The sequence below is a fragment of the Dicentrarchus labrax genome, unplaced genomic scaffold, assembly GCF_905237075.1.
Source record: "Dicentrarchus labrax unplaced genomic scaffold, dlabrax2021, whole genome shotgun sequence".
NCBI classification, from domain to species: domain Eukaryota; kingdom Metazoa; phylum Chordata; class Actinopteri; family Moronidae; genus Dicentrarchus; species Dicentrarchus labrax.
In genome coordinates, this window is record NW_026136710.1 from 3,561,659 (window position 1) to 3,578,744 (window position 17,086).

General features: G+C 41.9%; 2 protein-coding genes across 5 annotated transcripts; one reads left to right on the top strand and one right to left on the bottom strand.

Annotated features, from left to right (window-relative positions):
* Positions 1-324: 324 nt before the first annotated feature.
* On the bottom strand, positions 325-5,971 carry LOC127370538 (beta-1,3-galactosyl-O-glycosyl-glycoprotein beta-1,6-N-acetylglucosaminyltransferase 4). The gene is made up of 3 exons (XM_051412683.1): positions 5,587-5,971; positions 5,429-5,491; positions 325-3,623 (listed from the first exon to the last, which is right to left on the bottom strand). Exon 3 carries the CDS (start codon positions 3,620-3,622, stop codon positions 2,327-2,329), a length of 1,296 nt encoding a protein of 431 aa, XP_051268643.1. The 5' UTR covers position 3,623; positions 5,429-5,491; positions 5,587-5,971; the 3' UTR covers positions 325-2,326.
* A 3,337-nt stretch (positions 5,972-9,308) lies between these two features.
* Positions 9,309-17,041, top strand: LOC127370157 (3-hydroxy-3-methylglutaryl-coenzyme A reductase). Of its 4 annotated transcripts, none has more exons than XM_051411932.1 (20): positions 9,309-9,442; positions 9,854-10,042; positions 10,134-10,245; positions 10,353-10,440; positions 11,354-11,438; positions 11,570-11,675; positions 11,774-11,880; positions 11,986-12,105; positions 12,247-12,380; positions 12,482-12,768; positions 12,891-13,030; positions 13,132-13,326; positions 13,465-13,623; positions 13,784-13,941; positions 14,047-14,152; positions 14,316-14,486; positions 14,623-14,763; positions 14,917-15,075; positions 15,332-15,486; positions 15,578-17,041. In XM_051411932.1, the coding sequence occupies exons 2-20, from the start codon at positions 9,881-9,883 to the stop codon at positions 15,630-15,632; spliced, it is 2,640 nt and encodes an 879-aa protein (XP_051267892.1). In that variant the 5' UTR covers positions 9,309-9,442; positions 9,854-9,880; the 3' UTR covers positions 15,633-17,041. The 4 variants fall into 4 exon arrangements, with proteins under 4 accessions (XP_051267892.1, XP_051267891.1, XP_051267893.1 ...); XM_051411931.1 differs by having other exon boundaries at positions 9,309-9,438; positions 9,848-10,042; XM_051411933.1 differs by having other exon boundaries at positions 9,311-9,438.
* Positions 17,042-17,086: the final 45 nt, after the last annotated feature.

Genomic DNA, 17,086 nt, shown 5'->3' on the forward strand with positions numbered 1-17,086 from the left:
GCAATGCAAGCAACTTGTGACTTCCCCTGTACAAACAAGTTTCCATGTTGTGCAATCATTTTATAACCTTTCCCATTGTCAAGAAGTGCTGGGAACTTCACACTTTGACTTGTTTTGTGATCTGATAGTGATATTTAAAGTTCCCCTTTACTCAGAACTTCAAACTTTCCAACTGGAAAGCTTTTTAGAGCTCACCTTAAATCTGGGCCAATCATGGTCCAGTATGCAACATACACAGGTGGGATATGAACTTGAAATATCCAGTGCACATATACTGTACACTAAGAATGGGCTTTTTAGTGAATTTCTTTGTGAAAAACCATATCAGACACAAGTTTTTATTCAGAACAGAGTATTTTTATATGTCTTAAAACATGTCAGGAAGGGATGGTTCAGGGTTTTTGAAGTGTGATTGTATGAGGTACTTTATTCTACAATAGATGGCGGTCTGCGTTTCTATCTGGTGGTCTTTAGTCTGGTGGCTTTGCAGAGAGCATAGATGAATCTAGTTGAGTTTCCTGTATGAAAGGGCTCTGCGCAGGCAAGGTAAAGTGGTGAAAATATACTAAACATAGCATACACTTAAACTGATATTGATTTTTTTCAGGTGGCTAAAGTGTTGGGGATGCTACTTTGAAAGCTTAGCTTTGGAAGCAGACTGGAAGAAGTTGAACTAAAGCAAAGCTACCCTAGGGAGAAGTCTGAAGTTTGGTTAACTGTAGATACTTAGAAAAAGTACTTCAAACTACTTTGTAAGAAATATGGTAATGTGATACTAAATAATACAAAATAGTGCATTACTTTCCATGGGAAAGTAAAAGGAATGTCAGTTAGAGAAGCAATGGTAAAGTAAAATAAATAAAATATTCCATCACTGTGTAAGAATTACCAGCAAGCTACTGCAAAACATAAATAAACTACTGCTTTAATTCCATGTAGTTCACTCATCCCCAACAGTTCTCACTGCAAGGCCATTGCTTCTGCACCGGCTTTATTTCATTGTATTGTTGGATTTTATTTTTTATATTTTACTATATTTTCTCACTCATCGCACTACATTCCCCAGTGCTGAACTTGAATTTCCCCCTTTCAATAAAGAAACAGCTAATTTAGTACTATTGTTACTTTAACACTATTACAGGAAACACTGAGTGACGTTAAACCGGAGCAGTTTCTCTAAAATAGCTCACCAATCTTTGTCCCCAACAGTTTTTTTAGTACAGCTTGTAAGCTAAATGTAATGAATAAATACCACAATATATCTTTATGGTGTGTATGCATTGTTTCTTTTGAATTGTCACCATCCACCAGCTACAGTTGTCTCCCATTTCCTAAACCCATTCATTCATCACTGCCTGTTTCTGTGTTTTTTTCTGTTTCTTGATGTACTACATCATACCAAAGCAAACAATACATTCTTCAGTTTACATTACATTTGGCGCACACACACATACATCATATCATTATTTATAGTAACATTTTAGTTTAGATACTCCTAAAACTGTACACTAACTAAACAAATACATCAGAAGAACTGGATATAAAATGTGTTTTTTTCTTCTGATGAATAGTGTCCACAGTTAGCTGTCTGGATCGTCCTGAGTAACACTGTTTATGGAAAGACACATTGCTGATGAATTTTTTTAGAGACATTTGTAATTGCTGTGAGCGCCACATATAAAATTACACTCACCGAATTTCTCAACATCTGCTCAAATCAACCAAAATGTGCGTAGCTATGCCTACACGCACCACTGGAGGTAAGTGAGGATGTGTTGACAACTGACCCTTTAAGGTGACAGGTATTTATGATAGAAAATGCTGGAAGCCTCTGAAACTGGCTGAAGGGAGACTGAATGTCAGTAGAAAATAAATTATTTATATAATGTGTTAATAAACACAGTTTTGCTACTAAATATTAGCCTGCATAGCTGGTATGATTCAACCATTCAACCATTAAATTAATCAGCAACTATTTTGATAATTGATCAATTGATATCTGAAGAAAAAATTTCCAAATTCTCTCAAACTATCGAGAACATTTTGGATCATTGGTTGCCTGCTACTAGTGATTATTTTCATTATCAATCAATTGTTTGCTTTATAAAACTGCAGAAAACTACGTTAGCAAGCGAACTAATGTTAAGCCAAATAAACTGAGAAAGTTGGGAAAGACTCTTTGTCAATAAAACGTGATGAATAAAAAAAACAACACGTAAAAATGCCTCTCTTAACTCACATTACATAAGGAACCTTTAAACCATTATTAAGATTGTTGCAGATTCATTTTCTGCTGATCGACGGTACAGTATACTGCAGCCCTGGGTTAACCCTTACGACATGTATTAGATGCCACTGACTGGAATAATCTTTGTTTTTCCTCCAGCTTCTCCTCAAGGCACTGAATGAGAATGGGGTCCACTTTGGGGTCAAACTTATTGGCGAACCAGTGCCCATAGTTGAGTAACCAATGCAGTTCGGCTGCCCCAAAAATACAAACGCTGCGAACGTGTTCCCCTGAGCATGGTGGGTATAGGTTCTCCTCCAGGTATTGCCACTTCACCAGCCTGGTCTTACTCATCAGGTCAGTGATATCAGGCTGGGATCTGTGCACCCCACCGGGTACACCTTCCAGTCTCACAAGTGTAGCCCAGAAGTGTTCATCTGGGGAGTAAGTGTCCTCTGACCAGGCCAGAAAATCTTTCACCACCACCGAGGAGTCTATGTGCACCACGAAGTCCCGTGACAAGACAAAGTAGGCGTTCCCGATGAACATCTCGATACCGTGTGGTGGCGGTGGCTTCACCTGCTCCGTTTTCACTGGGAGTTTCTGATATTCAAAGCTGGCATCTCTCAGCTCGTAGTGAAAGGTGAACCTCTGCTTCTTGGAATCAGTGGGGCGGCTTGTCTCCAGCATATTAGCTCCCTTTAACTTCTTCAGTTCTGACACAAGCTCGATGTTAGACTTGAGGGGGAAATCCTGACCACAGAGGTTGATGACGTACTTCCACTTGACTTCTGACCCCAACAGGTCGGACAGACAGTTGAGATCAGCTTTCAATCGACTGACGCTCGCATAAAAGACATTCTCTCGCTTGGAGGCAATGAAGACATTGGGCAAACAGCGGGCTAAACCCTCCATGGCTGCGATGAACTGAGCTGAAGACTTTTGATCATAGTGGAGACAATAGATATTGCTGGGCGAGTACAGCGCTTTGATGAGTCTCTCTACCATCCATGCAGATTTATGCACAACCAGAGAGTAAGCAAGAGGAAAGTCTTTCTCCTCCTCTGAGACACACACGTCATCGTAACCCCTGGACTTGATGAACAGCGGGCAGTTTGAGGTGAGGTTAACCAGGCTTTCACCCTTGTCCTCCACCACCTGATTCTTTCTGATGATCAGCGATTTACCCACCTCCACTGGGTCCATGTCATATATAGCCAAACAGTTAATATTGTATTTGTTGAATGTCTGGATGTCATCTTGAACTGCCGGGGAAGGTTCTGTTTCGTTGATGTACTTCACTCTGATTAATAGCAAGGCACACAGAGTCAGCAGTGACAGGAGTGAAGGAAAGAACTTTCTTCTCAGTCTCAGCAATGAACATCCTTTATTCATTCTGTGGGGAAGGGGGGGGACATGGGCAATAAACAGAAACCAAAACTTTGTTTTATTAAGCGGTTTGACATGAGACCTGGAAACCACGTGTGGATTAGATTGCAGCCTGCAACACACAGCGTAATTCTTCCCCGTTTAATTCCAATTTAATTAAATATGAATAATCAATTGTACTAACGGTGTACCAGTACAGTACGTGCCGATACGTACATGTAGGTGCAAGGGAACAAGATGTGAAGTTATGGAGTAACCACAAAAAAGAAAGTCATTTTAATTACTTTCAATATGATATATTTCCAATATGAGTGTGACCCTAACTGAGAGCTGCACACGTGGAGATGTTGTCAAGGGTCGCTATAGAGACGTTTTCTATAACTATCGTCTGTTTTGGCAACAGGTCTGGTCGGTGGTTTGAAGTTGGTTTACAGTTGAAACATCCTGAGTTTGAGAGTAATAAAGTGTCTCACAGCGTATCATTTCTGAATCAGTGACATCTTTTACAGTAACTTATATATCTTTTCAAAAAGGCCTTTTATTTATTCTAGCACACTTTTATTTCTACCATGTCTTATCTATTTTATTATTATTATAGTTTTTTAGCCTTTATTAGTGTTAGGTATTTTATTGTATTTTTGAATTGCCTCAGTGCAGTTAATCTGCAATAGATATTTTATCGTATTGTTAGTATTTATCTTTATTGTTGTTTTTTATTCCACCTCCAGGGGTGGATCTAGAGAGATATTCGTGGCCAAAGGGTGGTGTCACATTACATCTTTGTGGCACATTAGTAGAGCATTGTATAGACATGTCTAAAGCTGGCCTTAGAAATCAATACATTGTTATATTTTTGAGCCTTTTTTAACAAGTTATTTTTAAAAAGAATCTATATGAATGTGTTAAATTTGGCATTTGACACCAAATTAGGGTAGCCAGACCACTTTTTACCCTCATTTTAACCCCTCTGGATCTGCCCTTGTCCACCTCATTAATGTATGATTTTAATTGTCTGATTTTATTTGACTTTTTTGCCTCCTGAAACGTTTTAAACCCTGCTTCAACCATGTAAAGCACTTTGTAACATTGTTTTTAAGGAATCGAGGACATGTATGTATCATTATACAACACAAGGTTGTATAACGAAATGAAAGACTGCAGTTCCTTCATGCTGCACACATATTCATAAATAAAGTTTATTGTTCTTTTATACTGTGTTCGTGCCCTGTTAGACTATCAGAGGACATAAAATCAATCATCTTTTACAGCTTCTTTTGACTGATGGATAAACTGGTTTTCAGGTTAGTTAATTATTAATTATTATTATTACTATAGTTATTTAATGTAGAAACCTCATTAGAGGAAAGCTTTACTCCATGAACTCTGAACACTGTAACAACAGTGCGAATCTACCTCAGGCTGGTTTTCCCCTCTAACTACAACGTTATACAGGTTATGTAGTTCGTCTGTCCTCATTTTGTTATCATTTGTACCCCTCCTGTGTAGTGTTACTATATGGGCATTTTGAAATAAATCACAGCAGGTTTAGAAAAAGCTACAGAACTCATTAACCCACCTCCCTCCACCTCTGGGTGACCTTTGTAGCTCAGCAGTTCTTATTTTGCACCCCGAGTTAAAAAAAAGCCAACAGTATAAATTCTAAATAAAGTCCCCAGAATGATACCTTATTCCTTAACTTCACATCTTGTTTACACCAGTGTAAGAGAAGATCTGCGCTGTACATTGCGGATTGCAATCTAAAGCGTTACCGATTAATACACACTGAATAATAGCCCAATTATTCACACTCACCTTGCTCCATACGCGGGTACCGGTCCGCCAAACGCCTGGCAAACCGCTTCACCAAGTCACACCCTTAAAGTTATTAAAACGTCGATATATTCAGATTTCATACACCTTTCTGTTCGTTATAATGAATCTTTTTCATAAGGAAAAAAAAAGCAACTCACCGACATCAGGAGAAATGTGCCATTTCAATTTTTACGCACGACTGGTGCGAAATCTGTTGACAAACTCCACTTGAAGCATTAATCGCAGTCCGAGATTTAATTTGCCACATGGTTATCCAAAGCATATAGAGGGTCAAGAAGTACAACACGCTCTGAGCTGCATCCTGTAACTGGCACATGCATGTGTGCGTATCGGTGAGGAGAGAACAGCGCGTCGCCCGTAGATGTAACCCGGAAAGGGAGGGAGGGGCTCAAGGAAGAGACTAACTGCCACTAATTGCAGTTCAGTACAAAAATGTTGTTTGGCATTTCATATGTCACCACCGGTGTTTACCCACAGTCACATGTAGCACATTGTAAAAGAGAATAAGAAAAGCGCAAGGAAAGGGCTGGAGCTGTGCGCAAATTACAGATAACCCTAAACAGCTAATTAAAGGGGATGAATGGAAACCCCGTGGCTGCAGTCATCTGAACTCACTAAAAGAAGACTGAGGGAAGGTTCAAGGAGACTGTACCACTCGGACAGACTGACTATTTTCTAGAAGCATTCCTTTTTTCTTTTAAGTGAGTCAGGTGAGCTCAAGGTCTGTGAGGGGGAAGACTTCAGAGGAGAACCAGTTGGTGAAAACCTGTTGTGTCTGTAACCAGATCTTATCCAGCTAGGTGTAATGAAGGGGAAATATCAACTCCCATTACTGTTAACAAAAAATGTATGAGTGTTTCATGTTGACGAGTACGGAAGCGTATTGCATTCACCTGGGGAAAAAAAAAGAAACTCTGTTTTTTCTGAGTAATTTATTTTTTGGTTTGTTTCTTTTAATATTTTTTCCTGTTTTTCAGAGTAATTTTTTTCCCCTGAATTATCGAGATACTTCGAACTCCCGCGAGAACCTCCAACCTGTAAGTGACTCCCATTGACCTTTGGTGACTCCTGCCCGCACATAATGCCCCATCTTCAACTATCTACCGTACCGGGTCAATTTTGCTATGTATATATTGCTATGTCTAGCAGATCTGAATGGGCTTTCCTTCTGAACAACCGCAAAGTCCTCAGGTTCCTGCGTAGAGTCGACAAACTAATGATAATACCATCTATATGACTTAAAGACAGGACTATCTCCCAGTGTCTGAAACCCAGATCAAAGTAAAACTTGAGCCGGTTATGTTTGTTTCTCTCAATAAAGGAATGAATGCGTCTATTGTTTCAAATGCTCTCTAAACTCAGGCCAAAAATGAACTACTAAAGCTGTTTCAGAATCAGTGACACATTTTGTGTGTGTTCTTTAACATGCTTATACTGAATTGAAACTTGACTGAATGACTCAGCAGTTGGAATTCACTTAAAACAGGTTCTGCTGAATACAGTAGATCAACATAACTCAACTGACTATTATAAGGTAATCAGTACAGTTTCCGTCTTTGTTTCTCAGAAGTGACACTAAGCAACAGCTTTTACTTCAGCATTATTTAAAACTAGTGTATTGGTATTTACAACCATGTATTATCATAAATATTGTGCCACATCGCCACTTGTTCAACAGAAGAGAACATTTACTGCCTCAAACTCTAAAGGTGATGTGAAACTCTTCCAGCATGAGGCTACAAATGTTCTTTAGAGCCTTTAGTAATGTGATTTACCTTCTAATAATGTATTTTGACCCACTGGGGATGAATGAAATCATGTAAAATGTATGTGTAAAGGGTGTTTTATGCAGAAATCCAAATGCTGTATTGCTGAGAAGAACAATGTCTCACTGTGAGAGACTGTGGAGCCACGTTCATTCAACGTTATTTACGTCCTAGTTACAGCAACAGGACATATCTAATTTGATTATACTGAACTGAGAGAGGATTCAAATACCAAAATAACATCAAGACTTTATGTACTTTTCACGGTTAAACAAACACGTGTGGTTTGCATAAGTCCAAAATATTCAAATTCTACCTACCTCTGTTCCAGGAAGTCCAGGAAATACTGCTACACACTTTTCACTCACTGGTAATGTTTTGTGAATACTCTGTCTCCTCCAGGGTCTTATAAAGTACAGCCAGGTTTTCTGGGGCCAGATGGTGGTAATTTGATTAAACACAACTTTAATGTGGACCATGCCAAACCAATACAGGCCTAAAGGAAAATAATTAAAGTCTTTAAACTAGATTTTGAAAACAGGACAGTTAGGCTACAAGACTGGGTCATAATGAAGGGATCATAGAAGTCACGATAAAAAACACTGAGATACATTTATAGCTGTGAATTTCCATTAAAGTGATAATCGTGAATCAGGATAATCGTGAAAGATTTATTCTGAACAAGGGGACCAGGGGGGAGCATCCCAAAATCCTAACCCTGTCACCATGGCGGAAGGGTCGGTTTGTCCGTTGCATCCCACAAAAAACAAAAGTTAAACAGGATGTGTGGAAATAGCACAGATTTCAAAATAAAGAACAGGGAAATGAGGTTCCTGTCTGTTGTGCCATAGTTTCCAGTATGTTAAGGGTATTGAGTATATTTTCATGATTATATGATAATAATATCGTGTATTGCATTTATTTTTGCCAAGATAATCAAGACAGGAAATTCTCATATAGTATTTTAGTGGTGAAAATGTTTATATACGTCTAATTGTAACATATTTGCAATTATAGTAATCAAATTACCAAAAACCAAATGACACAGAGTGAATCAAAAGGCTCTGGGGATATTAAATATTTATTTTATCCCAGGTTATTATGATTCATTATCAGCATGATAATTATCCTTTTAATATCCACCATGTTTGAATATTGACATAATATCAGAATCAGAATCAGTCGTCACATACAAGGAATTTGCCTTGTTAAATTGGTGCATAACAATTAAACATAGAGAAATATAAGTAAAGATAAAAAGAGACAATATATACAAATATAAAAAGAGAAACGATACGGCTGAACATTTCAATAAATAAGTGAAGAGCTGTACAGGAATGTGCAAAGAATTGTCCGGGGGATTCTGCATATTAGCATATCACCACATGTATGTGAACAAGCATCCAATAAAAACATATCAAAATAAATAAAAAAGCTTTAAAAAACACTGTATGTCACCTTTAAATGTCATCAATGAATATGGATGCTAAATATACCTAACAATAAATCAATCCAAGCAGTATATATTAACAGAAAAGAGAGATAGAAGGAAAAAGAATCTATCAACAGACATATCCTAATCAAACCCCCAAAACATGTAAAATAACCTAAGTGGGGATATAAGTATGAAGATATATATATATATATATATATATACAGAGAGAGAGAGAGAGAGAGAGAGAGAGAGAGAGAGAGAGAGAGAGAGTGGAGAGTCTTAAGGCACTTTTTTCCCCCCAGTTGTCTTAAGGATTTATTCACAAATGCCACAAAGCTTGGAGCAACTTCAACTTCAAAATCTACACCGGTGAATGTAAAATGCACTTCTAATGAAAATAATACAATTCAACATCTTTGTTTTGCATAAAAATACCAAACCTAACATTATGATATTCAAACACAGGCATTATGTAAGTGTATGTATCTCTATGTAACCTGAATCTCACCCGTAAGAAATCACCGCAGGGATTAATCCCGTTAATTGTTTGGAAATAAACAAACCAAACAACAACAACGACCCGTTTCCTCTGATTGTGCAGCGGCTCGCATTTGACCACGCCCCCGCGACGTAGCGTCAAGTCACGTCATCAGCATGACGTCGGGATTTCCGCATCGCCATATTGGTGTCGTTGCGTCAGGATGAAGTAGCTAGCTGAGCGACTCGTGGAAAGGGACATTATCATTATGGAGAGGACCGTCTGACCACGGCGAGGCTTACATTTGGAAGTATGTGAGTTCAGTATTTGTTTTGTCGTTAAACGGGAACATTAACGGCGTTATAACGGGGAGGGGAATGACCTTGGTGGGGGTAGCTAATGCTAACCAATGCTAACCGACGAGTCCCACCGGTCGTCTCAAACGCGGACATTTCCCTGACTTTATAAATGTTAAAGAGAGTATCTGAGTAATGTTTCGCGCTGGTGAACCACCAAACAGCAGCTAACGTTGTAGCGTAGCCTCACAGCTGTCAGCTAAAGATACAAACAGATAAGATACCCGATGAGGCTGTGGTATTATTATTATTACCACCCAATCCACAGCATCATAATCTCTCTACATAAAGCTGGCTCTTGTGTTGTTGACTGGGAATGATGGGACAGTTTTCTCACCCCCCCTTTTTTTTTCTTGTTGTAAGTTACAGGTGAGGCTGTGAAGGCATCCTGAGACCATGTTGGCTCATCTGTTCAGGCTCCATGGCCTGCTGGTGGCCTCCCACCCGTGGGAGGTGATAGTGGGCACCCTCGTCCTCACCGTCTGCCTGATGTCCATGAACAGCCTGGCCGCCAGCAACCAGATGTGCAGCTGGAACGAGTGCCCCAAAGTGGAGGAGGTGAGTGTGCCGGGGGGAGAAAGCTGCTGTGGGTGTGGTAGGGTGTGCTCAGTGTTAACAAGAGGTCGGTCTTGTGTTTGTTTGCTTACAGAAAATCCACAGCAGCGACATAATCATCCTTACAATCACACGCTGCATGGCCATCGTTTACATCTATTTCCAGTTCAAGAATCTACGACAACTGGGATCCAAATATATACTGGGTCAGTATGAGAGGATGCCAGCTCGTCATTTATCGCCCAGCTTTCCTATAAACATGCCGCACGCAGTAAATATTTAAACAACATTCACCTTATTTCTCTTCCTACAGGTATTGCCGGGTTGTTCACAGTGTTTTCCAGCTTTGTTTTCAGTACGGTGGTCATACACTTCTTTGGGAAAGAGCTGACAGGCCTTAAGTAAGTGCTGCAAATGTAAACATATACTAGACTAATACAACTAGTTCACCAGTTTAGACTGTCACCTAACCTCAGTTGACCACAGTGCATGAATAAATACCTGTATGTATTGTTTTATATTTATTTACAAATTTATGTTATCCTACCTTAATTATCTGTGTGTGTAGCATTAAGAGACAACAACTTAATTTTAGAAGTTGTATCAAGGTACCTTGTAAATTAGATCAGGGGTCAGCACCGTTTTTCTTCATCACACAGATCTGTACATTGATTCAGTCCATATAAGCCATGTACATACAGTACATCAGGACGTTGTAATTATATACGAAGGCTGCCATCCTTACGAAAACGTCCACATCTGGGTTGAAATCATATAAACAGTACTAAGACAAGAAGACCAACTGCCAGTGGCTACGAAAGAGGCCATCTGATGTGGTTGAGAGGGCAAAAGAACTCTAGCACACTTACTGCTCGTGTGTCATTGGTTAAACTACAGCGTGCCAATGATGGCAATGCATGGCCTAAGGTTGCTGACCCCTGCCAAAGATAAGTAGTATGGCAGTGAGATCAAACCTTTCAGATGACGTGTGTTCAAGCTGATGGTCAGTCAGGTGATAGGTATACATTGTTGTCTGTCCTCTTTCTGTTATAACGGTGCACAGTTGTTGGCAGCTGCAGCTAAAAACGATAGATTCTGGTTAAAACTTACTGTACATTCATTTTGATCATGAGTTATTTGATTTAATGCTGTTATCAGAAATCTCACTGGAAGGGTCTCACAGCTTGACATTGTCACAGAGGACACATAAACATTTCAGTTTCACTTGTGGAACTTGTCGACAATGAGGGCAAAGATGGCAGTGAAATATGACACTGTCGTTCCCTGACTGACATTCGACTCATTTTCCTGCAGTGAAGCCCTGCCGTTCTTTCTCCTGCTCATTGACCTGTCCAAAGCCTGTGCACTGGCCAAATTTGCCCTCAGCTCAAACTCTCAGGTAATATCTCACACACCTTGTCTTAAACTGTAACTGAATTAACATCAGTCAATAAATATGAAGAAAACTAGGATGCTTGTGCATGTAAACACAGTCACTGACTCGTGCTATGGTCTGTGTCTTGTGTATAGGAGGAGGTGAGGGAGAACATCTCCCAGGGCATGGCCATCTTGGGCCCCACCTTCACCCTGGATGCTCTGGTTGAGTGTCTGGTCATTGGGATTGGCACCATGTCGGGTAAGAGATACTAGTATTTCTTCTCCTCTAAAATGACGACAGCTACGTGATGGTGAATTGAGTAGACCGTTAAATGAATACTATTTTCTGTTTTCCAGGTGTGCCTCAGTTAGAGATCATGTGTTGTTTCGGCTGTATGTCTGTCCTGGCCAATTACTTTGTCTTCATGACCTTCTTCCCTGCGTGTGTCTCCCTTGTCCTGGAGGTAAGAATTATATGTAACATTTGGGAGAATTATAAGTGGTGGAAATAAGCTCCTTGCATCTCTCATTAAATTTCTGTGTGTGTTCATGTGTGTTTGCATGTATAGCTGTCCAGGGAAAACCGCGAGGGCCGTCCAATCTGGCAACTGAGCCACTTTGCCCGTGTGCTGGCCGAAGAAGAGGACAACAAGCCCAACCCTGTGACCCAGAGGGTTAAAATCATCATGGTGAGAAACTATTGAGCTCTACATTAAAAAAACATGGTACTAAGTCATCTGTCATCAGTGTAAAGGTGACTTAAAGAATAAAAGAATTATGAAGCATATAAACAATCTCACTGGGATATGTGTTTCATGATGTCCCCTCAGTCTCTGGGTCTGGCCTTGGTTCATGCTCACACTCGACTAGCGGCTGAAAATCCCGGTCAGAATCGCACAGTGGACGGGCCCATAGCTAAGAGACTGGAAGCTGGTGGTACCATGTTGCCTCTGAAGCTCAGCAGGTAAAAGCATCAAACAAGGAAGAGTGCACCTTCCATAAATACATTTGCCTGGTATCAACTCCTGTACTTTAACCACTGATGCATAACTTTGTCTCTACCAGTATGGACCTGGAACAGGTGATAACTCTCGGTCTTGCCCTGCTCCTGGCTGTGAAGTACGTCTTCTTTGAGCAAACGGAGACAGAGTCTTCCCTGTCCCTCAAGAGTCCCATTATAAGCTCTCCTCAGACTCAGAGGCCCAGGGGGACAGGGGAATGCTGCTGGAAGGAATTATCGGCCCCAAAACCCCAGAAGATCATGAACGGTACCATAGCAACCAACTACACCTCCTCAGCTGCCTCAGACTTGAAACCTTCCCCTGAGGCCGACACAGCGTTCAGAGAGAAGGGTGAGACTCATAATTGGCCCTGCTAGCTTTAGAACGTCTGTACCCACTGATAAACAAACAAACTCTAATGCAACGGCTTTGTTGCTTAATGTGTGTTTGTCTCCCCCCCGATTCTTTTACAGCGGAGCCTCCAGGAGCCTCAGTGGACAACGGCCCCAGTGTTTCATGTTTTGGGGAGTCCTTCGCTCTCACACCTTGTGTTCCTCAAAGTCCAGAGGCCCGGACGCTGGAGGAATGTATGGCCATCCTCTCAGATCCCCAGGTACGCTGCCAGAGCAGATGGAAATCCTCTCTCTGGGTACAAAGCAGAAGATGTCTTTGGTTGTTTATTGGTCTGAAGGTTTGCCCTTTGTTGCTTTCCAGAGAGGTGCCAGTTTTCTTAGCGATAAAGAGGTGATGAACTTGGTAACGTCACGCAACATCCTGAACTATAAACTGGAAACTGTCCTTGAGACTCCAGAGAGAGGCGTGGCCATCAGGAGGGAAATGCTATCACCCAAACTGCCTGTTCACTCTGCCTTGGCTTGTCTGCCTTACAAGGACTACGACTATTCGAAGGTACTGGCAATGTGTATCTGTCCTATTTATTGTTAAACCCCCTTATCTACAAACCCATTTATTTCCTTACATTTCTTACCAAATGTTTCTGTGTTCATGTTGCAGCTTTATTTATTACTCTGTGTTCTTGCCCTCTAGGTGATGGGAACTTGCTGTGAGAATGTCATTGGCTACATGCCGGTGCCAGTAGGAGTGGCTGGTCCCCTTCTGTTGGATGAGAAACAGTTTTACGTTCCCATGGCGACCACAGAGGGTTGCCTGGTAGCGAGCACAAACAGAGGATGCAGGGCACTCTCTGTAAGTGAGCGATATCTGGCTCTGGCTGTTGTCTGTCTGTCTGTGTGTGTCTGTGTCTGTCTGTGTGTGTCTGTGTGTGTGTCTGTGTGTGTGTCTGTGTGTCTGTGTGTCTCTGTGTGTGTGTGTGTGCCGCGCTGACTCTGTTGTCATTCCTGTCCAGCTGAGTGGGGGTTGCCGCAGCAGGATCCTAGCTGACGGTATGACCAGGGGTCCTGTGGTGAGGCTGCCCTCAGCGTGCCGGGCTGCAGAGGTCAAAGTCTGGCTGGAGACCGTGGACGGATTCAACGCGATCAAAGAGGTTTTCGACCGGACCAGCAGGTCAGCAGAGACACCGACGGAAACACGATTACACTGATTGATTTCAGTTTCCTTTGGTCACATCTGTAAAATGTAAGATCATAAATGAATATTTGCTCTTGGTAGGTTTGCTCGTCTGGAGAAGCTGTTTGTGGGTTTAGCCGGGAGGAACTTGTACATTCGCTTCCAGTCTCAGACGGGAGACGCCATGGGCATGAACATGCTCTCCAAGGTACGGCCAATTGTTCTGTAGCAGTCGATGCAATGTGATTGCAACCATTGCTCCCCTCTTCAGTCGGCTTACTCTGTTGTCCTGACAGCGTTCTCTGTATCTCCAGTACTGTAAATAACTCTGTGTGTGTGTGTGTGTGTGTGTGTGTGTTGTGTTTTGTCAGGGCACCGAGCAGGCTCTGCACAGACTCCAGCAGCAGTATTCAGATGTACAGGTGCTTGCGGTCAGTGGGAACTACTGCACTGACAAGAAGTCTTCTGCCGTGAACTGGATCATGGGCCGGGGAAAGGCTGCTGTGTGTGAGGCCACCATCCCTGCCAGTGTGGTCAGGGAGGTAAATACAACTAAACTAAACTTCACGGAGTTTATTTATTCATTTTTACAACAGTTCTTTGTTTTACTGCTGCTAGCTATTTCTGTTTCTTAAACCTCTCATTTCTTACTAAAACAACCTATTAATCTATCTGCAGTTGTTAAAAAGCAACACAGCTGCGCTGGTGGAGCTGAACATCAACAAGAACTTGGTGGGCTCGGCCATGGCTGGCAGCATCGGGGGCTTCAATGCTCACGCTGCCAACATCGTAGCAGCCATCTACATCGCCTGTGGACAGGTAATAGATCGCTCCACATGTTTGAGCCCTTAGTTACTACACTTACAGTTAATTCAGAGCAAGTGTGTGTTCATATGTTCGTGTGTGTGTGCGTGCGTGCGTGCACGTTACCACCACACTTACTGAGTGATCTCGCTGTATTGCTTGTTCCAGGACCCGGCTCAGACTGTGGGGAGCTCCAACTGTATCACCCAGATGGAGCCTGCTGGTCCAGAAGGGGAGGACCTGTACATCAGCTGCACTATGCCCTCTTTAGAGCTGGGCACTGTGGGAGGGGGCACCAACCTGCCACCACAGCAGGCCTGTTTGCAGGTAATGTCTCTAAGATCGTTTTAGTTAAGTTATGACCCTGCAGAGACTGACTGATGAATCAGAAGAACTTTTTAAGACTGCAGATAGATAAGGAAACAGAAACTGAGAGTCTGATGAGATGGTGGCTGGTGACTTTAATTTAACTGTTCTACCGTAAAAGGCAACCATGTATAACCTGCCACTGTTGGTGCATAGCCAGGAGTAGGATTGGTAACCCAGTTCTCTGATGTTTTAAAAACTCCATCTCTGTCTTCAGATGCTTGGTGTCCAAGGTACCAGTTCCAACCAGCCAGGCGAGAACGCGCGTCAGCTGGCCCGCGTGGTCTGCGGCACCGTGCTTGCAGGGGAGCTCTCCCTGATGGCTGCTCTGGCTGCTGGACACCTCGTCAAGAGCCACATGACCCACAACAGGTTCGATATTTTACTTAGGTTCTTTCTTTGGTTTGTAAACGCTGTAGTTGTCCCCCACCATTCCTGACTTTGTTCCGTTTCTCGCTCTCAGATCTAAAGCAAACCTGCCCGAAACACCTTCGTCGAAGTCAGAGACCGCCGCGTGACAAACTGTTGAGTCACTGACTGAGCACTTCAACCAACAGAAGAAACCTTCACTGTGAGAACGGAGAAGACTGAATGGTCTCCTGATGACGTGGTTTCTGTGGGTCGAGGACACCCAGACCTTTAAGACTAATGGGATAATAACCCGACCCAACATGCTGAAGACCACAGGCAACGTGCTTGCTTTGTGTGTCGCCTGACTGATTGCATAAAGACTCTTTCGGTTGAGATGTTACTTATTTGTGCCATTTTTCTGCAACTGAACATTGCAGTAGTGTTTTGGAAAGCGGTTGTTGTTGTTGTTGTTGGCACTGGTCTTTCAGACAACTGTGAATTATTGACGGGGTTGGGATTGGTAAAGTCGACCGCGCTGCAAGTCTTGAATGAGCATCCTATGCCTGTGAAATGTCGTAAGGCCAAAAAGAAAATGGCTTTTCCTGTCATGTAATGGAGAGACAAAGCTCCATGTTAATACTTGATGCATGAAATGAGGTTTTCAGACAGCTGGAACATCTGTTTTTCTCTGAGAAATTGATCTTTGCACTTGCCAAAAGCTTGCTTGGGACAGCGCTGCTACAGCTGTAGGCGACATATGCTCAAGTTTCAAATGCCAACTTTCTGCCTGAATGTGAGCTGTACTAAATCAGTGTTTTAGGGTATCACTTGCACAACCCTTCCTGAATTAAGGTACTGCTGTATACTGTGTATGCAGTAGAATGACTGTGGCTGCTGGTTCGAGGAAAGAAAAAGAACCTGCCAGCAGAGCTGCTTGTCACAAAGTGACTTCTTTGGACTCCGAACCAACTAGACAAATTGTTACAGGCGGGTTGCTTCTTTGTGTTGAGGTGAATAGGAAGAGTGGAAAATCAAAGCCATATTAAAGGTGGGGTAAGCGATTTTAATCCCATACACGAGTATCTCCTCACAGTCTGTAAATGTAAAACCAAACAACACTAACTTGTTATTCCAGCTTGGCTTGGTGTTTCAGCTAACTACCTTAAACTACCGGTCCACGGCCGTTGGGCTTACTTTTTTTTCCTACCAGTTTGCCAAGATACGCCGCTGCTGTGATGTAGCAGCAACTTTAGCGACAGGGTGCTAACATCAGGCCGTGTACTACATCATGCTATTGGATTTCTCCGGAATCGCTCACCCGATCTTTTAAGTACTTTAATAAGCTGTAATGGTACACTGTTATGTTTGAAAAGATCAGAGGATTTATTTGCATGGTGGAGGTTTACTGACAACAGATCCTTCCGTTAGGAAAAGCAGTGACGCTCAGATGTGGCCTTACATCCAGTATGTCTTGGAGAAGATGAGCCTTAGCATGTTCTAGCTAGAATAATCAATTTTAAGCTATTAATCAAGTTTTATTTAAAAAAAAAAAAATAAACCCTATGTTCCCTCATAATGTCTCATTTGTCTTTCTGTAGCATGAACAAATACTCAGAACGTA